Source organism: Leishmania infantum, chromosome 24, assembly GCF_000002875.2.
Source record: "Leishmania infantum JPCM5 genome chromosome 24".
NCBI classification, from domain to species: domain Eukaryota; phylum Euglenozoa; class Kinetoplastea; order Trypanosomatida; family Trypanosomatidae; genus Leishmania; species Leishmania infantum.
The window spans coordinates 136,182-160,000 of NC_009408.2; the positions used below are offsets into that span (position 1 = coordinate 136,182).

At 62.6% G+C, this 23,819-nt stretch overlaps 6 protein-coding genes across 6 annotated transcripts; all 6 read left to right on the top strand.

The window, feature by feature from the left end:
- Positions 1 to 539: 539 nt before the first annotated feature.
- LINJ_24_0400 (conserved hypothetical protein) lies at positions 540 to 2,528 on the top strand (the record flags this gene model as incomplete). Its single annotated transcript, XM_003392504.1, has 1 exon — positions 540 to 2,528. One exon carries the CDS (start codon positions 540 to 542, stop codon positions 2,526 to 2,528), a length of 1,989 nt encoding a protein of 662 aa, XP_003392552.1.
- A 2,245-nt stretch (positions 2,529 to 4,773) lies between these two features.
- LINJ_24_0410 (conserved hypothetical protein) lies at positions 4,774 to 7,044 on the top strand (the record flags this gene model as incomplete). Its single annotated transcript, XM_003392505.1, has 1 exon — positions 4,774 to 7,044. One exon carries the CDS (start codon positions 4,774 to 4,776, stop codon positions 7,042 to 7,044), a length of 2,271 nt encoding a protein of 756 aa, XP_003392553.1.
- Positions 7,045 to 8,039: 995 nt separating this feature from the next.
- LINJ_24_0420 (putative cysteine peptidase, Clan CA, family C12) lies at positions 8,040 to 8,963 on the top strand (the record flags this gene model as incomplete). The annotated part of the gene is made up of 1 exon (XM_003392506.1): positions 8,040 to 8,963. The coding sequence occupies one exon, from the start codon at positions 8,040 to 8,042 to the stop codon at positions 8,961 to 8,963; it is 924 nt and encodes a 307-aa protein (XP_003392554.1).
- An 881-nt stretch (positions 8,964 to 9,844) lies between these two features.
- On the top strand, positions 9,845 to 14,131 carry LINJ_24_0430 (hypothetical protein, unknown function; the record flags this gene model as incomplete). Its single annotated transcript, XM_003392507.1, has 1 exon — positions 9,845 to 14,131. The coding sequence occupies one exon, from the start codon at positions 9,845 to 9,847 to the stop codon at positions 14,129 to 14,131; it is 4,287 nt and encodes a 1,428-aa protein (XP_003392555.1).
- A 2,122-nt stretch (positions 14,132 to 16,253) lies between these two features.
- On the top strand, positions 16,254 to 20,381 carry LINJ_24_0440 (hypothetical predicted transmembrane protein; the record flags this gene model as incomplete). The annotated part of the gene is made up of 1 exon (XM_001465838.2): positions 16,254 to 20,381. One exon carries the CDS (start codon positions 16,254 to 16,256, stop codon positions 20,379 to 20,381), a length of 4,128 nt encoding a protein of 1,375 aa, XP_001465875.2.
- A 991-nt stretch (positions 20,382 to 21,372) lies between these two features.
- LINJ_24_0450 (conserved hypothetical protein) lies at positions 21,373 to 21,741 on the top strand (the record flags this gene model as incomplete). Its single annotated transcript, XM_001465837.1, has 1 exon — positions 21,373 to 21,741. One exon carries the CDS (start codon positions 21,373 to 21,375, stop codon positions 21,739 to 21,741), a length of 369 nt encoding a protein of 122 aa, XP_001465874.1.
- Between the last annotated feature and the right edge of the window lie 2,078 nt (positions 21,742 to 23,819).

Sequence of the window (23,819 nt, forward strand, 5' to 3'; positions counted from 1 at the left end):
CACACGCACTTTCATCGGCACAAACGCTTACAAGCGCCCCCACGCCGGTCTTCGGTCGCTGATCTCTCTCCCGCACCACCACCCCATCCTACGTAAGCCCTCTGTGCGGTAGAGAAAGCGTGCGCCTGCGTGTGTGCTCCTTCCGCTGTGTGCCACGCCCCACCTCCACCACGCCCTTGTATCATTCCTCGCCTGAATCTCTCTCGCCGCTCTCTGGCCGACGCAGTGCTGAAGAAGAGCGCCGTCCTTTGCCGTTGCGTCTTGGCTTCCGTGCCTCGCCATACACTCACGCACACACACACACACACACACGACGACAGCATCGCACAGGCAGAGAACCACGCGGGCACGCACAGGGAGGGATAGCGACACCAGAGGAGCAGCGCAGAGAGGCACATACGCAGTCAGGTCAACGCGCAGGCACACGCAAGGAGGAGCTGCAGCGTCCCCCGCTGCCCCTTCGGTGTCCCAGAAGTCTGTTTCTCGTCGGCGCTCCACCACAGCGCACCTGCCTTCCCTCAGTGAAGCAGCGACGGAATATGGAGGCGGCGTTGACGGAGCTCAAGAACGAGGGCAACGCGCAGTTTGCGTCCGGCAACGCCAGGGGCGCGATTGAGACCTACAAGAAAGGCATTCACCTCATCGAAGCCGATGCAGGTCAGCAGCAGCAGCAGCAGGATTTCAAGGCCGTGGGAGTGTCGGCCACGTCCTTGACGACATCTGAGGAGGCGCGGAGATTACACGTGCTGCTATACTCGAACATGTCGAACGCGTACTTAAGCCTGTGTGATTTCCGCGAGAGCTGGGAGATGGCTGCAGCGGCGACGAGACTCGACCCGCATGCTTGGAAGCCGTGGATGCGCTTTATCGAGGCTCGCCGTCGCGGCGGCTTCCCGTTCGACGCCCTTGTGCACTCGTTGCAATACTTGCGGCCACTCCTGCGCGCGGAACGGGAGCAGAGGCGCATGACGGCGGCCGAAGCGATAGCGACTCTTGACGCCATCGAGGCTCCGCTGTGTGATGAGTTGGGACTGCTCCGCCTCTCACCGGACATCGAGCTCGTCGAGTACGCTGGCGGCGTGGCGCTGATCAGCCGCCGCCAGTTCCAGCCGAAGGATGTGATCTTTGTCGAGCACAAGTACACCAGGATCAACTTCGAGGAAAGCGAGATGAGCACGCAGTCTGACCTCACCACGGAGTCGATTGTGGGGTACTTCGCAGAGCGCCTGCGTCCTGAGCAGGCTGTGGCGAGTAAGCGTTGGTGCGACTTCAAGAAAGATTTCACAGGTGCATGGCCGCGCAGCGACGACGACGTCGACGTCGACACCCGCGAGACCATAAGCAGCCACCTACGCACCCGCTTCCCCGACGTTGCCGAGGACGACTTCCGTGAGCTGCTCAGCACCGCTCTCATGTGTCGCTTCAACTGCTTCCACTCGGGGTTCTTCCGCACCTGCGCCCTGGCGAACCACAGCTGCCACGCCAACATCGCCATGAAGTATAGCAGCGTGGAGGAGACGGTCAAAATGATCGCTGTCGACATCATCCAGCCCGGTGAGCTCATGAATGTGAAGTACCTCAGCGACGCACACTTCCTGCTTGGCGTAGGCAAGCGCCGAGAGCTTCTGCGCTCCTGGCTCTTCTGGTGCCAGTGCGACCGTTGCGTGCGAGATAGCCAGGCCACGGCACTCTCGGAGTTCGTTGAGTGTTCTGCTTGCGGTGCCTTTTCGCACTCCGCCCTGATGGGCTTCAACCCTGCCTCTGATCCGCTGCTCCAGGCTACGGAAGCATGTTGCGCGTGCAGCGCGGACATGGTGTGGCCACCAGAGCAGCGTGACCTCCTCCAGAAGGAGCTCATGCACACGTTCACAAGCAGCACATCTTACTACACCCCCACCGAGCTCGCTGAGTGGATGCACACGCAGCTCGAGATGACGGAGAGGTTGCGGCTGCACCCTGAGCACTGGATCTACCGCGCCCTCTTCTACTTTTTCGCTGTGGCGCTAACCGCAATGGTCGATCGCGTCAGCGCGGGGCTGAGCGAGCCGCGTATCTCGCAGTTCGTGGTGGACGAGATGAAGCACCTTTTCGGGGCCTGTGGCCTGCAGACATACTACCTTCCCCGCTGCGCTGCCGCGCGCGCGAAAGCCGGCGCGGCGAAGCACATGGCTGGCGTGGTGGCAGTGGACGAAGTTGTGTGCACCAGCAGCGACAGCGGCGGCGGCTGCGAGTTTCTCAAGAGCCTTATCATTCTCTGGGAACTGCTGGTGCCCTTCTACCCTGTGAACGAGATGTGGTCCGTCAACGACGCCATCTGCAAGTTGGTGCTGCTGCACTTGGTGTACCCTACACCAGCGCCGTCCCTGGCCCCGTCGCTGGCGCTGAGGCTGCTCCAGCGGCACGGTAGTTATGTCGGGGACGTCAACGCTGCAAAGTGGCTCCACAGCTATAGCGTGCACCGGACCACCTTCAATGCAAAGGAGCCGCTGCCGTTAACGAAGGTGAAGAAAGCCTTCAAGGGTGGATGACTGCGGACCGTTAACCTGTCCACGTGCGCTGCAGCATGCGCGCGCACACACGCGGGCGGGGGAGCGATATCTGGTAATGAGGGCAAACGGCGTGATTACAGCCTTCGCCTCCCTGGTGCGTCTGCGTCTTTGCGCCGGTGCATGCAGCCTGCACATACATGGATGTAGATCTGTGTGTGTGCGCGCATGAGCGTCCCTCGCCTCTCCCCTGATGGCAGAGGCGAGGGCACCTTACACGGTGCGCGGTGTCGCAGGGTCCAGCGCCTACGGGGCAGGGGGAGGTGAGTGCGATGTTGTATCGCTGCTGATGCGCGCGGTCAGGTCCTGTAGAGGGGGGAGGGGGCGGTGCTGCGTCGGAGCGTCCTGCTACAGCGCACACGCTGGTGCCATCTGTGTGTTGGGCAGTGTGTGTGCGTGACTCGAGCCTATCTCGCCTGGACCTCACCGCCCATTGGTGGGGAGGCCGAGTGTCATCCCGAGGAACATAGCAGGCGGCCGCCTGCGGACCGGGTATGGGGGTGGGTAGGCCTTGAGGCAGGGGCCGAGCGGCGTTTGGCCTAGTGCTGTACGGCAGGGCGGCGATGGCACTCGTTTACATACCTGCGAAGAGAAGTTTCGACCTGTTTCTTCTGGCTGCCGTGGTGGTTGTGGTGGTTGTCGGCACCGTAGCTCCGCACTGTCGCGCGCCCTCTTCCTCGGTGTCTTTAAGTGGTTTTTTATTCTGATAAGTGCCTTTGACGTGCCCATCCCTGAGATGTGTGCAGGGCATGCGTACACGCAAATTCATGCCCACGCACCTAGGCGCAGGTCTCTGTTCTCCGTTGCCCGTCAATCCTACCCTCCACTCATTGGGACCTCTCTCTCTCTCCTACCCCCTTCTTTTCTGTCGTCCTCTCCGCCCTATCCCCTTACACATCTTCGGCTTGTTGTTTGGCAGGTGCACTCACTCTGTCGTCGCCAGCCCCTTCGTCTTCTATTTATTCTCTCGGTGATGTCTTTGCCGTCCGTGTATGTGTGTGTGTGTGTTTGGGTGTGTGCACTGTGTGTGGCACTGCGTGTGTCGCCGTGGGGCCCCGGCGTGCGTGCATGAGCATGTTTGGGTGCTTCTGCGTTGTCCCTCCTTGCCGCTGTTAGTCACACTCGCCCGCGCTCTCGCTTTCCCATCCCACGAACTCTTGTCACAGAGGCTATGTTTGGGCCCCTTCTCTATTTTGTTTTTCCGACGTTTTGGGTCCGTACGCGGTGTCCCTCAGCAGCAGCGGCAGCAGCGAAATCATGGTGGATGGGCGCGCGTGCGTGTGTGTTTGTGGTGGTTGCTCTTCCTTTGCATCTTCTTCGCGTTTTGAGGGGGGAGGGTTTGGAACTGAAAGTCCCCTTCCGCCCGCCCCCACCCCTCCCTCCCATGGACCCGATCGTCGCCTTTCTATTTGTTGCGTACTCGGTGTCTCCCTCTCTCCTTGTGCATGGGTGGGTATGGTGGCGTGCTCACGGTGTTGCCCCGCCTTTCTAATTGTATCCCTCCTGCCCACTGAAGCGCATGACGCCGCGCCACCGTCCCACACCACACCACACCACCACTCTCGCTCTTCACGTACACGGGCACATATATGCATGTGTAGGAGGGGGTGCCGACCGCGCAAGTGCCTCCTCCCCACCTCTCCTCAACAGAGAAAACAGCGCCGGCGCTTGATAGACTCCAACGAATAGCAGAGGGGCTGAGAGGCATGCGTACACCTACATGACGGCGCCGCAAAACAGCTCACGTTGCGGAAGGGAGACCAAAGCCACAGAAAGCAGGAAGGCAGCAGGGCGCGCACGCACACACCCTCCTCCTCCTCTGGTGCTTTTTGACTCGCCTCTTTGTTGGTTTGCTTGCCGCTCCGCACCTGTGCGTGTATGCTCCCTGCTCCGCCTTCACCCTGCGGCCTCCGCCCATTTTTCTCCTCCCGGCACCGCCCTCCTACCCCCCCTCCACTGCCTACCTTCCGCGACTGGGCGCCTGATCACAGTCGTAGAACCTCATTGGCACGTTTTCTGTTTGCTCTACGTGCAAAGGGCTGGACGAAGGAGCGGGGATGGCGACCGCGCTGTAGTATGCAGGCAAAAGAATCGAGAACGCACACGCACACATCATTCGCCTCGATCCACCCTGAAACGCTGTTGCCTTTCGCTTCTACTGTCTTTCTCGCTCTCCCCTCTCCCTTCTCCCCCCCCCCGGCACACCATGTAGTTCTCGCCGTAGATCATGGCCACTGCTGCCGCCGCCACGGCGCAGTCGTCGCCACTGCTGATTTATCTAAACAGTGATGTCGGGATGGAGCGGCCGTACCGCATCTCCGTGCCCGCCAGTGTCGACACCTTGGCGGAGCTCTGCCAGTACCTCACAGCACGCATACCCCTCCGCCCCGGCGAAGACAACACCGGCCGAGGGTACCGATTCCTCTACGCCGTATCCGGCAAGCCGCTTTGGCGCGTAAAGGAGTGCATCGATGCAGGCACGATTGTGCTGAGCGTGGGGCCTGGCTTCCTTGCGCGGCGCCCGACAAGCAGCACGGCGGGGCCACCACCAGCAGGGTCTGCAATCGACATTACGCCAGACAGACCGGCAGCGGAACCAGCTGCCGAGTCCGGCTCGGGGCGAAGGGGCTCACCGTCCGCTTCACCTCCGATTAAGCAGCCAGATGACGACAGGTGCGGCATGCGGGGTGGCGGCGGCGGCCGCGCTAATGGCGGCGCCGCGGACTACCCTGCCGGCAATGCGCCGACAAGCAGCCACGCAGCCACTGCCACCGCTATTCCCTCTGGTGGTGCGGCAGGGCAGCGTGGCAGTGTAGATGCCGCCTGGCCACCCGATCCATCGGTGCGTCGTCCTTCTCAGGCGGAGGAAAGAGAGCGCTTCTTCAGCATCACGCCGAAGACGGCGATGCGGGGGCGCGGGCCCTCTGTTGGAGGACCGATGCCGTCGCAGCCGCAGACGATGCCGACGTCGAGTGGCTTCGGCGTCGTGTCTTCTGCCGCAGTGAGCTCCCCAGAGGAGCGTCTCTTCACCTCAGTGCCACCCGGGACTCTGCCGGTGCCGGCAAGGGCGTCAACTGCATGGCCGGGCACTGGCGGCCTCAGTGGCTCGGCACCATTTGCGCAGCCTGCAACCACCACTTCGACGAGTGCGGCGACGATGCCGCGGGGCACGGTGTTCCTTGAGCACAAAGCAAGCCCACTGCCGCCCCGTCCGACTTTTGCTCCGATGCCCTCTCTCGCTGGGAGCCTCTCCGCTCTACCGCCGTGCCACCAGCCCCTCTCAGCCATGTCCATCTCCAGCAGCCTAGAGTACCTCCTCCTCCGCAAGTGGGCCGCCTATCAGCGACTGCACAGCACCACTCCTAACGACCTTGTCGCTGGCGAAGCTCTCTCGCACCTGTTCAACTCCCTCGGCCGCAAGGTCGCGGCAAATGGCGGTGCGCCGTGTAGGGTGCTCGTGAGCGGGCCGCCCCGCAGCGGCGTCTCCACGACAGCCTCGTTTCTGCTTCGTCACTACCTGCGCACGCTGCAGTTTCAACCAGAGCACCCGTTCTACAATTCTGTGCTTCTCGCGCTTGATTTTCGCCTGCTTTTCGGCCCGGAAACGGTGGCACCAGCAACGCAGCCGCCGCGGCTTCTGCAAGACCTTGGCGCACTCTACCAGCTCGTCGTACGCAGCGTGATCGATGCAGTGGTGGCGCAGCGGCCGGCGCTGCGGGAAGCAGGAGCGCTGTTAGCGCAGCTGTGGGACTTGATCATTAAGCCGAATGTGCAGCCTCCCGCACCGCCGAACTTCACCACGTTCACACAGGCCGCGCTGTTCGTGGGCGTCGATGTGCTTGCGAGTTGGACAAGACTCGCTGCACAGATGTACCCCATTCTGCAGGCGGCGTGCCGCACCCCCGATGTGCTCCAGCTTCGGGACGCCGCGATGGACCTCATCTTCTACGCTATCCCCGCCGAGCTCGCCTCCTCGCTGAAGTTCTCTGGCCTGTTTTACGCCCTGGACGGGCTAGAGCAGCTGACACACTGCTACGCGCATCGCGTGACACGGCCAGCCGGCGACCTCGGGCCGCTCCTGCAGGCCGTCACGGCAGACCCTCGCACCCACCTAGTCATCGCGTGGCCGTCGACGCTCTCACCGCAGTCGATGTACCTGCCAGGCCTCACAGCGCATTTGTCTACCATCGGCCTCGTGACGCGCGCTGCGCTAAACGCGACACACTTCCCGCAAGTGCTGCGCTGTCGCGACAAGGAGTACTCACTGGAAGTCTTCCTCGGTTGTCCCGGTTATCTATCTATCTTGTCGGCCTTGGCAAGGCCGTTCCGCAAGACGCTGTCGATCCCTACCACGGCTTTCTCGGCGTACTATCAGCAGAACTACGAAAAGAGCGGCGCGAGGGCGGCGGAGGGCTACGCGCTCCGCCTCGACATGCCGGCGGCTGCCCGAGAGCTGGACGCGCTTCTGCAGTGTGTGCAGGCGCTGTCACTGCGTTGATGGGAGCTCCACTTCTCCTGCACATTTCTTGTATCGCTTTTCCGTTTTGTATGTATTTGTGTTTGCGGAGCGGCGAACAACACCGGAAGGGATGCTCAGGGAGCGCGAAAAGGACGGCGGAGATTTGCCACTGCCATCCCATCTCTCTCTCTGTGCCTCTCCCTTCAGATCCCTCGCCCTTCAGCACAGCGTGTGTGTCGCGCTCACTTTCTCCTGTTAGATTGTCTGTCCTCACTTGCGTCTCCTTTCAAGCTCCTTGCGCCCTTGTAGATCTCCGTCACGCACTGTATTACGCAACCTCACTCCTTCGCGCCTAGAATCGCATATGCGGGTGCGCGTGTGCGTGCTTCACCACCACCAGAGCCCCCTCTCGTTGCTTACTGACGCCCGTCACGCCCTCTCTTCCGCGAAACACAACAAAGAGGTGCTTGACTGGCCCACGTGAAGAATGTCGTCGCACCGCATCTGCCCCTCAGGCCACCGCCATCGAAGTGTCGGTGCAGATAGGCGGTCTTTGCAACCCGTACCCATGTTTTTACCCCATCCCCCACACCACTACCACCACGAACTCGCGCTTCTCTCGCCGTATCTCATCTCGACCCTGTATCACGCTGTGCCATGTCGCCGCGGTCGACCCCGCAACGAAACGGCTCGCTTCACGGAACCACAAACACACGCACATGTCCAGAAAAACGCGCGCGATCGCTCGTGCTCCTCCCCTCCCTTTCCCCCTGCGTCTTCCTCTTCGCCTTGTTCGCTCCTTTAGCTGCCGTCGTCTCCGTGGAGAAGTGCACTCACGCCGATAAGCGTTTTTCTCTGTCTTCTTTTCGATACACACGCACACGCACGTACGTCAGATACGTGGGGTCTCTCGTGCCGCCTCCCCAACCTTTCCCTCCCGCGGTCATACCACGCGTGCTTGCGCACACACGCGAAGGGCGAGCGAGACGCAAGACCGGTCACGACAGCAACACACAGGCAAACGAAGCAACAAGATGCCCAGCGACGAGAGCCGGTGGTGCTTAATCGAGAGCGATCCGGCGGTGTTCAGGGAGATCATCCAAACCGTCGGCGTGAAGGGGGTCTCCGTGGAGGACCTCATTATGCTTGACTCCTCGATGCTGGAGCAGTACGAGCACGTCTACGGCCTTGTGTTGCTGTTCAAGTGGCAGTCGTCGGAGCAGGCGTCGCCGCTCGGCACCGTCGTGAAGGACGCGCCGGTGTTCTTCGCCAAGCAGGTGATACACAACGCCTGCGCCACGCTCGCCATCATAAACACGCTGTGCAACTACCCGGATCAGGTGGAGCTGGGGCCAAAGGTGCAGAGATACCTGAGCTTCTGCCAGGAGCTCGACCCGGAGATGCGCGGCTCGCTTCTGGACAGCTTCGATGAGCTGCGCGAGGCACACAACTCCTTCGCACCACACTCGGCGTTTACGAAAGACGGGCCGTCGCCAAAGGACGCGGATGTGTATCATTTCGCCTCCTTTGTATACCGCCACGGACACATCTGGGAGCTCGATGGGCTGCAGGAGGGCCCGCTGCAGTGCCGCGAGGCGACGGAGGCGAACTATCGAGAGGCGCTCGTGGAGGTCGTGCAGCGGCGCATCGACGACATTGCAGCGAAGGACACGACGGGTGCCGGTCAGGGCATCTCCTTCTCGCTTATGACGATTGTGGACGACCCGGTCACGGTGTTGGAGAAGAAGATTGCCGCTCTCCGGGCCGAGGAAAAGCCGACGACGGCGCTCGACGAAGAGCTGGCCGAGATGCTGTCACTGCGCAAGAAGGACAAAGAGGCTAACGTGCGTCGCCGTCATGACTACAATGCCATGATCGTGGCGCTGCTGAAGTCCCTGGCGGAACGTGGCAAACTGGAGAAGATCGTGGCGGAGGTGCAGGCGAAGGCCTCCAAGTAGAGCAACACGAAAGACACCGTAGATGTGATGTGGATTCTGCGTTGCCACAGTGGCCGTGGTGCACGGTGGCATGCGAGAGCGTCTTCTCAGTTGTGCGCTCTCCCTCTCTCTGTCTGTCTGTCTGTCTATGCCTCCTCCCTCCCCCTCCCGAATTCCTTGACCTCGAAGGAACAAGCTCGTGCATCTCTGTACGTCTCTGCCTTTCTTTGTGGTCTTGCACATGCGGGCGGAGTGATCTGCGCTTATTAGTTTCCCAACGTCGTTTGTGTGCGTGTGCGTGGCACGCTCACGCGCGTCTGTGTGTATGTGTGGTTATGTGAGTATGTTTGTGTGTGTGTGTGTGTCTGTGTGTTGACGAGCTACCCTGTGCGCCTTGCCGTTTCCCTTCTCTCGCCGCATCTGTTGGTGGACGAAAACGACGACAACGGCGGGTGCTGCAGAGCCAAAGAGAACGGTGCGCGCCCGCTTGAACGGCGGCACTTCGCAAGGGGATGCACAGTGTGGTGCCCTGAGCGTGTATGCCTGTGCTTCCCATCACGGCCCTCTCGCACCCATCTTCGCTAACGTACAGGATCGGTGCTCATCATGCCCGACAGAGTCGACGATTCCCGCACAAGAGTGCAGGCCCTCATCTGCGTTATGAAGGGGGTGGGGGAGGGGGATGCAGCGACGAAGATGTCTCCTCCCTTTTGTCTCCTTAGTCTTCTCCTCGGCGCCAGTGGCTTCCACGGAGTAGCAGCGACGTGACCGACTGAGCGGCCCTGCCCCCTCCCACCGGCACAGACACTTGGAACCTCTCCTTCATCACGCCTCCTCCCTCCTCTTGTCCTCTTTCCCGCCCTTTGGTACCCTGCTGGCTTCGCCTGCGCTTGTGTGTGTGCATGCGGCGTCATACCCCTGTGCCCGTCGGCCCGTTGTTACCCTCATGCACATGCGCTCTCCCTCCGCGCGCGCCGCCCCCTCCCGCCCTTCACAGGACGAAAACGTGCCTAGCGTACTTCTGCTACGGTTGTCGTTGTCCAATAACGTCCCCCACCCCTTCTTTTTCGTCTTATCCTGATTTGACCGCCCCCAACGCGTCCATGAGAAGGTTGGCACCGCTCCTCACCACCGCTCCATCCCTCTCCTCCGTCATCCTCAATGGGCCTAGCACGTATGGAGGCGCACGCGCGATGTCGCCGTGCCGCGCCATAACGACGATGGCCGTCTGCGAGGCGTCGTCGGACGCACTGACCACCTTCACCTCCTTCGAAGTGGAGAGTGAGCTGTCACTTGCACAAGAAGACCTGGAACAGCTGCAGTCCGTTCTGCAGAGTGTTCGCTCATCGTCGAATACCCCGGCCTCTGCGAAGATGCGGCACGTGTCAACGCCCTCACCGTCGAGGCCGGCTGCGTCGTCGTCGGTCTCTGTAACACCACCGTCGATGAAGTCTTCAGTGGCATCAACGCCACCGTTAAGGGGCCATCCGCTGCCTCTCGTACGCCCTCAGCCCGTCGCGCTGCCAGCTCTTCTCCAGCGTCCACGGTGGCACAACGTGGTCCATGAGCAATACAGAGCGAGTGTGTCCGGGTACGTAGATGCCTGCGCCCAAGTGCTCGCAAATGTCCGCAGCATGTGGGAGGTATGCGCGGCGAACCGCCGTCGCCGCGAGGCGGCTGGGGACAGTTGCTTCGCCGAGCACGTCAACACTCTGCTTCGTCACGCACACGCCGACGCGCTTCTGGTGCTCTTGGAAGGGGTGACCGCCACCCACCACGGCGGCGACGTGTTTGCCGACGGTGCTGCACCTTTCCGCTGCGAGCTCATCCTGCACTTGGTCCGAAGCCTGGCAGGGCGGCCAGTGGAGCTGAGTGGAAAACATATGGCTCACCTGAGCAAGCTTCTGCTGAGCTGCCCTCACCTGCTCACCGCCGCCCCTCCTTCGCAAAACAACCTTTCGCAGGCGCTCGCTGCTGAGGTGCAGGAGGAAGTATGGAGCGCCTTCACGTGCTTGTGCTATGCAACGCGCCGGAGTCTGCGCAGGCGACAAAACGTCGAGTGCCTCGAGGCGCTGCTGTGCGGCGTGTACATGCGAGTCCATCGCGATCCCGCAACCGTACAGAGTAGCGGCAGGGACAGTCGCACCTCACGCCTTGCCTCTGCGATGCTGCGGAGCGGCGTAGATGCAGGAGACGGCGGGTGGCAGAGCCAATACGCCGGCCATCCTCTCCCGCCTCACCTCCTGGCAAAGGTACGGCAGGCAGCGCTATGCCACCTCGTGCATCGCTGCTTGCTCAGAGGTGCTCTGGCGAAAGTCGGTGCTGCCGAGGAGGCCAATGAGGAACATGCACGCCTTCTCCTCTCTTGGGCACTTCTGCTGGCGCGCGAGGACATGGACCCTGTCGTGCACGCTGCAGTCGTTTATAGACTACGCAGGAGCCCAGGGCTGGCAGAAGGCGGCTCACCCGCTGGCGCTTCACCAGCTTGTGTCGAGTCGTGGAGGCGGCTGGCCCTTCGTGTCGAAGCAGTACTACGCCCCTCCGGGCTCGGCGAGCAGCGTACCACTGCGCTGGCTACCGGTGCCGAGGTCTTTCAGCGAGTCGACCGGACTTGCAAGGCCACAAGGGGGTGGGCGGTGTCGTCCATGGACCGTCGCCTGCTCGCAGCGCTGCGTGCGCAAAGGTTTGCGCAGAAGCACGTCCCACTGCGGCTAGGGAGCGCAACGGAGCCGGTGGTATCACGGAGAGTAGGAGCAGCTCGGGCACGCACGAGAGACGCGGCGGTGCAACGTGTGTCAGACGGCGCAGCCGCCGCATTGCACGCGTATGCTCGTCTCCGGTGGGGACCGCTTAACATCAGTGAGGCAGAGCAGTTGGTGACTGATGGTGCAACGTTGGCGTTGAGCGCGGCACCCACGGACGGAGCTCGGAGGGAAGCCCACGCGCCCGTTACGGAGCGCATGATTGCTGAGGAATGCGAGGATGTCATAGAGACCGCCGCAGACCTGCCACTGCACGCGTTGTGCCTCGCCGAGGTCCTCTGTGTGCGCCTCCTCCGTTGCATGCATCGCTGGAAGGGTACGTCGCTCGGCGGCGTCATTGCGCCTCCTGCCTCGAGTGGCACCCCGCAAGCGTCTCCAGCGGTCCTGCCCGCTTCGCAACAGCGCCGCGTTCTCGCAGCGCTGTGGAAATTGTCAGCCTACACGCGCGCCGAGGTGGTCACTGCCGCGCTGCTTGAGCTGCAGGGCGAAGCGCGCACCACCGCGGCAACTGGCAGAAGCGGCAATGTTCATTCGGACCCTTCTCGCACGGCGCCGCCCAGTGCGCGGATAGGGCCGTCCATGCTCCCGCGCGCTTGTTGGCCACTCATCGGCGCCGTATGCCGGCACGCACAGGATGCGGTGCATGTGACGCGCGAGTTGATGGGCCATCGTGAGATGATGGCGGCTCCCCTCTCGCTCGCAAGCCTTCAGCGGCTACGCGAGTGGTTGGTGGCTCTCCCAGGCTCGCTGCACTCCGCCCACATGGTGAAGGCGCTCCGTGAGTGGGCAGAGATGGAGAAAAGCAAACTGAGTGGCGCTTCGTCGCGTGCCCAGGCATGCCTCACGGCTTGGGACGACGTGGTGCGGACGGCGTTGGAACAGCACGCCGCACAAGCACTTTTGGCTGCGTTAGACGGACAGTCTGCTGCCGCTGTAGCGGCAACCGGGCCATGTTGCACCCCTTGCGGTGAGGAGCTGCGCAGCACGTATGCCGTAATGACGGGCCCTGCCTCCGCGCAGTTGCGACGGATCCAGTGGATCGCAGAGGCCAACAGCAGCGCAGTGCGAGAATGGCGGTGGAGCATGGGTGTTGCGTCTCCGCTCATCGGATGGACAACAGTGGGCCGATCTGCAAGCTTGCTACACCACACCTCAGCGCTTCCTGCCGCAGTGCTCGTGGTCGAAGCGACGGAGGCAGACCTCACTGACACAGAACACGATGCGGCGGTACGACTGCTGTGTCAGCGCTGCTTCTCCGGCCTTTCCGGCTCCGACACGTTTTCTTGGAGTGATCGACTCGCCTGCCGAGCTCTGGAGCGGGCTCAGGCGATGTCAATACCCACCACGCAGCTAGGGGTGAGGATCGACGAGGGTCTGGCCGCTGACCATTCTTCCGCCGCCGACGGCGATGCCGATGCGTCATCGCGTCAATCGAAGCAGTGCAAAGGCAGCATCGTCTCTGCTGCTGCCCTGCACTACCTCCTGGCTAGGGGGAACACGACCACGTCATCAGCCACAGCAATGGCAACTATGTTTAGCACCGCAGAGCTGGGCGATGCCCTTCAGACACTTTCAGTGTACGTCGAATTCCTTGAAAAGACGCGGCGCAGTGGTGTCTACAATGATCCGTGCGGCGAGCGGGCGATCGATCGTCGACTTAGGTGCGCCGCGGCCGCCTATGTGAACTGCCTGAGCGACACCTGGCACGTTACCATGCGGGCTGCACCGTCGTCAACGTCTGCAGCGCCGCTCCACGTCGCCGACAAAGAGGTGCTTCTGACGTGTTTTCCTGCATTCTACCACTGTGCGCTACGACTGTACGATAGACTGCTGTGGGACGAGGCGGAGCTCGACAAGAGCGGCGACGAAGTCTTAATGAATCTTCCCTGCCTCTCTGGTGCCCTTCATGAGGCCGCGTTTCGTGCCCTGGTGCGTACACCAGGAACAAGTAGGTGCACTATCGAGACAACTCTGTTGCTGGCCGACCGTGTTGCGCGCCGATGGGCCGCTCGGGGAATGGTGTCCTCCTCCTCGAGCGTCCCCAATTCAGCCGTGGCGTCGACCCCTTCGCTGAAAGATCACCAGCCAGCGTTCTGCGTGCCCCTCTCAGTCTATCAGCTTGTGCTTGCCACCTACGCAGCGGATCGAACACCACTGCCGCAGCGCGTGCGAGCGTGCTGCGAGGCGGCGCTCCGTCGCGAGGAAAAACGTCAATGGGAGGGCCCTTGTAGGGCCCTTTTTCATCCCCCTCCCCGGCGCCCCGACCTGGAGTGTGGGTCCGAATCAGCACGGGCACATGCACACATACGCCACGAAGAAAACGATCTGAGCGGAGATAGCCTCTCCGACACGGGCACCCCACCGACACGGCAGGCATGCTCTGAGCCCTCTGCTACCTTCTCTCACCGCACGCTAGCACGCGTGTAAGCGATGCACAAGCACCCACAGGCGCTTTCACAACCGTGTCCATCGTAGTCTTGTGTGCCGCATTCCAGTTGCCACCACCATCACCACCACACACTCTCGTGCACACGGCCGTCCAGCGAATGCGCAAGACGCATCTGGCCCTTTGTGCTCAACACCGTTGGTGGGCTGACATCATCCTTGCCGGCTCGTTGGTCTCTTTTCGCCGAGGTGCTCCTTCGGGGTGTTGTGCTTTATTCGTGCGTCGCCCGCACTTCCTTCCCTTGCGCTTCCTTTTCCGAAGGTCATGCAAGCATCCACCCGTGCGGAGCCGCGCAGGAGCACACACACACACACACCACTCGTGCGCAGCAGCCGCGTGTGCGCCAACGCATCGCTCCCTGGTGGTGGCTGCGGGTGGCCCCCCTCCCCGAGACGAAGAAAACCCGGCGGCATGCCAGCAGCGACTCCCCCGCGTGGCGGAGCTCCCTCGCTCGCCGTGGGCAGAGGGTGCGGCGCAGACAGACATCAAGTCAGGAGCGGCCGCACTGCCCCCTAGCCCCCACGCACGCATAGGTGCAGCGACAAGAGGCTGCGGCCCCCTTGGTTGCGCCATTGCGCTGAACGTGGCGCCGTGGAGCTGGGACGTGTCCTGCTGCGCGGAGAGCCTGACCAGCCACGACGCAGAGGGCCACGCGTGGTCGCTGTTACGGGCTGGCGCTCCCTCCTCGCGGTGCTCGACGCGGCCCCTGCAGGGGCGGAGGGTGGCGTATCGCGGCGCGCTTGGCCATCATTCGTGGCGCTGCGGGCCCGCCGCGCGCGCCCCATTGCCGCCTGTCTTTGGTCGTGGTGAGCTGGAGCGCGACGGCGACGCTGACGAGCTCGCGACATCTGCACTGCCGGAGGAGCCAACGCCAAGCCGACATCCCCTGCCACCCGCGCGACAGACGCGGTCCGCCTATATCGCGGCGCGCCGTCCGCACCTTCGCCTCCGTCTGGCGACGAGCGCGCTAGGCGCGTGGCCCGATTCGGCGGCAGACGGTCCGTCCGAGACGCCCAGGATGTGACCGTGGGGTGGCAGCGGCGGTGGGCGCGCTGTGGTTGCGCGTATGCGTCCGTTGGATGAGCTGTGCACGGTGACAAGGTATACACACGACACCAGACATGTGCTGTGCCTTACACGCCACGCTCTCCTCTAGATGTTTTCTTTTTCGTGCTTCTTGCCGTCGTTTGCACGTCCCCAGTCCTCGCATATGTGTGTGGTGTCTGTGCACGAGCGTCCCTCGCCTCTCCCCTGATGGCAGAGGCGAGGGCACCTTACACGGTGCGCGGTGTCGCAGGGTCCAGCGCCTACGGGGCAGGGGGAGGTGAGTGCGATGTTGTATCGCTGCTGATGCGCGCGGTCAGGTCCTGTAGAGGGGGGAGGGGGCGGTGCTGCGTCGGAGCGTCCTGCTACAGCGCACACGCTGGTGCCATCTGTGTGTTGGGCAGTGCGTGTGCGTGACTCGAGTGTATCTCGCCTGGACCTCACCGCCCATTGGTGGGGAGGCCGAGTGTCATCCCGAGGAACATAGCAGGCGGCCGCCTGCGGACCGGGTATGGGGGTGGGTAGGCCTTGAGGCAGGGGCCGAGCGGCGTTTGGCCTAGTGCTGTACGGCAGGGCGACGATGGCACACGAAGAAAAGAATTGTGTGCGTAGGCGTTTATGGGAATGCCTTTGAATGCGCTCCTCCTTTCCACTTGTGACTTTCTCTCTCTTGCTCACCCGCTCTTTACGGTCCCGCTGTCATCTGTTGTTCTCTGGTCGTGTGTGTCATAATGCGCATCAACCACGTGTCCCACGCTCACTCAGTCTTACCAGGCCGCGTGTGCGCCGTCTTCTTTCCGTCATTGTCATTTATTGTGCCCTTTTCTCCTCTTCACGCGCATTTGCTGGCCTGCATCGTCGTGCCGGGCGGGAGTGTGCCAGCAAGCATCCGACGAGTCGTCAACGCGCATAAGCGGCACACACGCATACATACATACACATATATACGCACATCCTTGCACATCCCCATCGGACTGCGCCCGAAACGGTAAAGATAGGGAGAGAGTGGGGTGCGTCACGCCACGACAGCCGTGACCTATCGATCCTGCGAAAACAAAAATGGAGGAGAATGCGACTATTCCGTATGTGCTGAGCATCGGCACGCTGCCCACAACCACGGCGCAACTTCTAGCGTACGTTGCCGCCTTGGTGATGGCCGGAATGATCGAGTACGTCGTGCAAGTGCTACCTAGATGCTACCGTTTTGCCGCCGCCCGTGTCAAGGAGGTCCGCAGCGCAGCAAAAGAGATATGGCAACCACCCCGCAGCATCCGCAAGACTGTTTGGTGCCTCACGACGCTCATGCGCCGGTGGGAGGTATTCACGGTGCCGGGCATCACCTTTGTACTGCTGTACATGTGCGCCGTCACGAGTCTCATTCACCTGTACATCTTTCACCGAAATCCTGATAATATACAACTCTGGACCTACCAGGAGACACATTTCGACCTCACGTCGATGGGGCCCTCGCTTGTCTCCCCCGTGCACGACCCGCGCTCCTTGAGCCCGTACGGGCCGCGGTCGGACCGCACGCTGGCGCACTTCTGCGGCCGGCCCACGGCCAGCAGCTACGACGGCTACACCGGCGCGCCGCACGCGGCCTACATGCACCATGACGTGGAGCGCGACCGCTACGTGGTGCGCACCTTCGGCCGCGGCGGCATGCGCGTGGACGAGCGGCGGCGCAGCGGCGTGGGCCGCAGCACCTACGAGGCCTTCTGCGCCGCCCCGCGGAGCGTGCAGCGCGGCACGCCGCTGGCGCCGTCGCCGTGGCTCGACGGCGAGGCCAACTGGCAGCTCGGCGACGCCGCGCCGCGGCACGCCGTCAACGGCGCGTTCAACTTCACTGTGCGTCCTCTCGCCGTGCCGCACGCAGCCGCAGCCGCAGCAGCCACCGGTACCACCGCCAGCCGAAGTGGCAACGCCGACGCGGACTTCACCAAGGCGGATCAGGGGCTGCGCACGCACTACCGCCGCTACACGCGCGACGAGCTGCTGCAGCGTCACGCACACCTCGACTTCATCTACTCCTACGTCAATGGCAGCGACATCACGCGCAGCTACACGAAGCCGTTTGCGAAGACGTGGGAGTGCTGGAACATGATTGCGTCGGTGCAGCTGCTGTGGGGCGAGATGCAGCGCTCGGCCGACACGGACACCGAGGCGCCGCACATCGCCGAGGACGCCTTCAGCCGCTACATCGCCGAGCTGCTGTTCGTGTCGGCGTCGAGCCCGTGCGCCATGTCGAAGCTGCTAGCGGACGTGGGCGCCGGCAAGGACGCGATGAAGCGTGTGGAGGCGTCGCTGTGGTGGGCCGCCACGCACCCGAACGGGCCCCGCAGCGTCGAGGACGCACCGCTGCCGCCGCCGGAGATGACGCTGACGAACATGGAGCTGCTGCGCGCGCTGGGTGCGGACCTGGAGAGCGTGAAGCCGGACGACATCGACGCAGACTGCGACGAGCTGCGCCACGGCATGCGCGGGCTGCTGGAGCACACGCGCAGCTGGCACCGTGGCCGCATGGCTGTCGTGGCGCCGTACGGCAACGTGCCGCTGTGGCTGAACCACAGCAGGAACTTCTTCATGCGCTCCCTCTACGCCGCTGCCACGGCGGCCGCAGCGCGCGCTGAGGCGTCGGGTGGTGCCGCTGACGGCGACAATCCGAGGGTTCTCGGCACGGCCGAGGCGCGTTTCGTCAAGGAGGCGCACACCGGCACGCTGCACTACACGCGCATCCACATTGTGGACCAGCGCGCGCTGATGCCGCCCGCGCCGCTAACGACCGTCAACAGCTACGTCGTCGAACCCTTCGTGTACCGACTGCGCAACGCGTCCTCCGTCTTCATCTACATGAACGACGACTACCTCATCATGAAGGACGTCGACATCACCGACTTCGTGAACGAGTTTGGCGGGCCGCTGCTGCGTATTCGGAAGTCAGACTCGATGGAGTACTTCGAGTCGAATCGCGACTACTTCCGCCGGGGTCTCGTGTTCAACACGATGCTTATGCACCGTGACCTGGACAAGACACCCGCGGACCTGGAGGAGCTTGTGCAGCCGGCTGCTGCTGCTGCTGCCCTGACGTCGGTGGAGGGCGAGGCAGCCGTGGTGCGGCGCGGCGTCGTGCGTGCGTCGTGGGCTGCCTTCGCCGCTGCCGTGGACGCGCGCAGCAGCGTGGCGACGCCGGAAGGTGGTGCGAGGGCCACCAGCACGGCGTGCGCGAGCAACAGCAGCGCTGCTGTGTGTGCGTGGGCGGAGTGCGCGTGGGGCGCCGCTGAAGGAGCGCTGGTGCGCGATACGTGCGCGATGCCGCGCGTGTCGACGCAGGGCGAGCCGGCGTGGGCCGCGGATGCAGCAGGCACCTTTGCGCTGGTGTCTCCGCCGTCTACGACGCCGGGCAGCAGCGAGTGGACGTGGGCAGGCCAGGCGCAGATGCCGGCGCTCGTGCACTGGGGTCGCCGCGTGCTGGACCGCGTGACGGCAGACCTCATCGCCCCGCGCTACTACCTCGAAACAGCGACGATCGTCTTATCAGACGACGACATCGAGCGGTTTCCGCCGCGAGCGGCCTTGTCCAGTGTTGCAGAGCACCTGCGCTTGCTGATCGAGGTCTTGGCCCATGTCCGACGAGACAACGAGGAAGTCGCCGATACCAAGACCTCGTCAATGCAACTCCTCCACAGGTTCACGCAGGCTGTTGCCAATCACGAGTTCCCGACGCACCGCGTGTTCAAGACGCAGCCGCGCCTGCGCAAGTACCGCATGCGGCTCGACAGCCACGCGCCCTACCCACAGTGCCGCAACATGTGGGGCTACATCCACAAGCGCTACGCACCGGACCTCAACCTGAACATGTTCATGGAGCGCAAACGCACCACGATGGACCTGCTGCCGCCATCGACGCACACGGCGCACATGCTGCGGCATCCGTGGGCCGCGTCGAGTCAGTACCTGCCGTACCTGATGGCGAAGCAGGCGTGGCGCATGCAGCGCGGTGCCGGACTGTCGCCGCTGGGCAACGACACGCCGGTGTTCCCGGTGGTGGACGTGGCGCTGGACAACGAGGACGGCTGCGCGCCGGCCACTTACATTACGGAGGCAGAGGAATCAGCGAGGTACCACGAGTTCCGCGATGACCGGCTCTGGAATCGGCGGGCAATGGACAAAATTCGGAGCTACCAGGGAGTCAAGCCGTTCACGAACATCAACTCGAAGTTCTCGAACAACGCGGTCGGCGAAACGCTCCGCAACTTCCTGGAGGAGCTCTTTCCGACCCCCATGCTGCTGGAACAACACTGGCGCAGCGCACCGAAGGCGGAGGGCGGCACGGACGAGCTGCGGGTATCGCGGAGGATTGATGGGGAGAGCGGTGCGCGTGACCTGCAGTTTGCGCATGTGGACGTCAACTTCAAGCGCCTGATGCACCTGCCGCTGATCCTTGTGAGCAACGACGAGGAGGGCTTCTGCCCGCTGCTGCGCAGCTTGCGGCACGCGTTGCCGAACTTCCGCGGGCGGCGCGTGGTGCAGGTGCTGGTGCCGCCGGCGGACGGCGTGTCGCTGCGCGCGGCGCGTGCGGACCGGCGACACGCCTACCGCGACTTCCTGCCGGTGGCGCGCTGCAGCCTGCCGGCTGACCGGCTTCGCCGCGTGACGCTGCCGGCGGACAGCGACGTGGCGGACGTGGTGGTGGCGGGGCTGCGGCTGGCGCGCGAGGACGTGGAGGTGGAGCGGTGGGAGGCGCCGGCGCTGGTGGAGCTGCGCGGGCGGCGCGTGGCGCTGCGCGCGGTGCAGGCGCTGGTGATCGACGCGCGCACGCTGCACACCGGTGCACGCGGCTTCACGGAGCTGCCGCTCGCGCTGGCCGTGCCGGCCGAGCTGCTGGCGCACGAAGACTTCGCGGAGCACCTGCTGGACACCGCCGCGCAGTCGCTGGTGCGGCCGCCCACGGCAGCCGAGGCGGCCACGGTCGCCGCGGTGGTGCCGATGGAGGAGGACGGCAGGCGTAAGGAGGCCGCCTCTGCCGAAGACTTCGCTGCGAGCGTGCTGGTGCTGTCGGAGGCAGATGCGGAGGTGCGTCACACGCACTGGGCCCACGGCGCCTCCGAGCACGACCTGCTGAGCGGGATGCCGCTGCCGTACGACAAGATGGAGGACATGGAGGAGATGGTGCAGTGGGGCTTCTGAGTGCTGCTGCTGCTGCTGCCATGCGGGTGTGGGTGGTGCCCTCGTGAGCCTCTCTCTGCAGGTTTGTGCGGATGCTTGTGGGGCGTGAAGGATGTGTGAGTAGATGAGGTAGATGTACCGGCCGGAAACGCGTACAGCTGAGTCAGTCCCACCTACGCTGAAGTGCCTGGTGCTCATGTCGCGCGAACGTGGAGGAGCTCCTCATGGGCATGAGGAGCGGGCAGCGCTGTCTGTTGGGGTATCGATTTCATTTTTTCTGGAGAGAGCTATTCTTTAATTTTTTTATGGTTACTGCTCACGCGCGGCGGTGGTCGATGCAGCGGCACAGGTGGTAGCCACGTGCGACGTGTGCGCTTGAGCTTTTCTTCTATGAGTGATTTTTTTCTGATTGAAAGCCCAGGGTGTGTGTGATGCGCTTTCATGTATGTGTGGATGGGTGCTTTCGCCTTGTGTGTGTCTTTCTCATTCGCTTTCTTTCATGTGTGTCTGCGCCGCGTTGCGTTCGTGCGGCGAGGCAGTCCTCTCCCCCTCTTCTGCGCTCAACATCGTAGGTGTCTGCATGGTGCGTAAGTCGATCGACGGCTCGCGAGGCCGAGAGGGACGCGTGCCTTTTCGCACGCCCCTCTCTTTCAAGTGCGCGCGCACACACACACGCACCATAACCACGATGACGACATCAACCACAACCAAAGCACTTCTGCTGGGTACAATGGGCAGAAGCACACTTCATCGGTGTTTCCGGAGCGACGCGGGTCAAGGAGGAGGGGGTGGGCACACGCATATTCCGTTTTTTTATTTTGTTTTTCTTCATGGGAGCGAGTGAGATGAAGTCACACCGTAGATGTAAGACGACGCAGTGCGGATTAGTGGGGTGTGGTGGGGGAAAGGAAGAGGCGGCGGCAGCGTAGGAGCTGCCCCGCATACCCCCACCGCCACACAAGCAATAGTTGAAAAAACTTGACGGCGGCTTTGGGCAGGCAAAGGACTGCGCATGCGTGTGAACGCACGGCAATCAGGACGCATCCTCCCCACCACACCCGTCTTGCCATTGGCCCTGCCCCACTCTGCCTTCTCTGCCCCTTCACCTCTGCAAGCCCGCGTTAAATTGTATGTGTGTGGTGTCTGTGCACGAGCATCCCTCGCCTCTCCCCTGATGGCAGAGGCGAGGGCACCTTACACGGTGCGCGGTGTCGCAGGGTCCAGCGCCTACGGGGCAGGGGGAGGTGAGTGCGATGTTGTATCGCTGCTGATGCGCGCGGTCAGGTCCTGTAGAGGGGGGAGGGGGCGGTGCTGCGTCGGAGCGTCCTGCTACAGCGCACACGCTGGTGCCATCTGTGTGTTGGGCAGTGCGTGTGCGTGACTCGAGTGTATCTCGCCTGGACCTCACCGCCCATTGGTGGGGAGGCCGAGTGTCATCCCGAGGAGCATAGCAGGCGGCCGCCTGCGGACCGGGTATGGGGGTGGGTAGGCCTTGAGGCAGGGGCCGAGCGGCGTTTGGCCTCGTGCTGTACGGCAGGGCGACGATGGCACGCGTCGAAGAGCAAAGGAAGAAATACACAAGACGCCAGTGCCTGTCGCCCCATCTGTTTTTCTTTTCGTGCGTTTCGTGCGCGGGGAGATTGCCACGGCCGCACGGGGCCCTTCTGCTTGCCGCTCTTCACTGTCTACACAGCCTCCGCTAACCACCCACCCCCTGGGCTGCCGCATGCGCACGTCCTTTTCGTTTCCTTTGGAATCCCTTCTTTGTCGTAGCACGACATGTTTTCCGCACGCCTTCCCCCTGCCACTCCGTCATGTAGACGCGCATGCCCCCAGTTTTCTTTTTGCTTCTCCAAGTAAGTTTGTATATGTTTTTGGCTGTGCGTGTGCCCTGTGGAGTTCAGCTGGCGCCGTGATGTCCTCGGAGGACGGCGCACGTAATCAAACGGTAAATGACCTGGTGCGCATGCGCAGCGCACTCGCAGAGTTTCTCTACGCGTATCTTTTTTCCAAAACAAGGAAGGAAGACGAAGGACACCGGTGCCTTGCCGGTAAGTGTGTGTGTGTGTCTCTGTGGAGGGAGGGCCTCTCATTCTTCTAGGCCTCACTGCCCGTCACACGCACAACCTATTGGCGTAGATGTAGGAAGTGACGAGAGGGACGGGTGCACACCCCGCCTCCTTGACGCGGTGCGTTCTTTCTGCAATCCCGTCACCCCTCCTTCTCGTCCCCGATACCCGCTTCCTGCCTCTCTTTGCCCAGGTAGCACGTGCACCTCTGTGAGTCGGGAAGCAAGCACAGAGAGAGAGTCCAGCGAGAGGGCCACACTTCGCATCAGTGAAGGCCTTCTCAGCACGAAATCCTTGTCAAGAGAAAGGGTATTTATGTTTATCTATATAGTTACATACTATCGTGAAGGCGTGCCTCGGAGAGTGAGTGCTGATCGCGAACTCTCGCTCTCTGTCCAACTCACCTCCTCCTCTCCGTCCCTCTGCCAGCAAGCCCCGTGCGCACCCCGTCCGTGCCTGACCTCTTTCGGTTGGTTTGGTCTCTGTATGTACCGCCGTGCGCTTTTCTCGGGGCATGATGGTGCGGGCAAGACCGGGGCAGAGAGGGGGCGGATCTTTCGTTTTCCATTTGGCGTCCATTGTGTGGAGGCGATCACGTTTCTGCCCATGTGTCGGTGTCACTTACCCCGCCCGCCTCTTTTTCTATATCTTTGGCTGTATGGGGGGAAGGGTGCCTCTCTCCCCTGCCCGGTTCTGCCAGTGACATCATGGGCGGCCCCATACTCTCGCTTGGACAAACAAGCACCGGCACACGCACACACACGTTTGCGTGTCTGTGTGTGTGTGTGTGTGTATGGTTGCTCTTCAAGAAAAGGACGGGCTCCACTAGTGCGAGTATGACGCTGGTGTAACTCTCTGTCTGTCAGTCTCTCGCCCCCTCTTCCATCCATCTCTCTCTCTCACACACCTGCGCACACACACACACACACACCTCACACTGGCGACGCAAAGAATGCACAGGTAGTCCGAGCACCTTTCTCAGACGCGAAAAACCGCGGGTCTTTCCAGCGGTCCCAATGACGGCAGTCACCGCTAAGTTTTTGTACGTGCGCAACCCGGCGCTGTGCTGCTTCCTCATTCTTACAGGCGCCGTCGTTCTTTTCATATGGGCTCGTATCCACAAGTGGCACCAGCGAGCCCGTATGGCGGCGCGCTCGCGAATGAAAGACGTGCGACATGTTCTCCAGATGTGCCGTCGACGACCCCGCAGCTGGAACCGGATTGCCGAGGCGGTGGCGGTGATGCTATACAACTCTTGGCCACTAAATGCAACGGTCTTTAGCGCCCTTCTGACTGTTCACTGCGTTATGCTAGGTATCGAACGGCTTCACACTTACCGTAACGGGCCTCGCAACCTCCAACTCTGGACCTACCAGGAGACACATTTCGA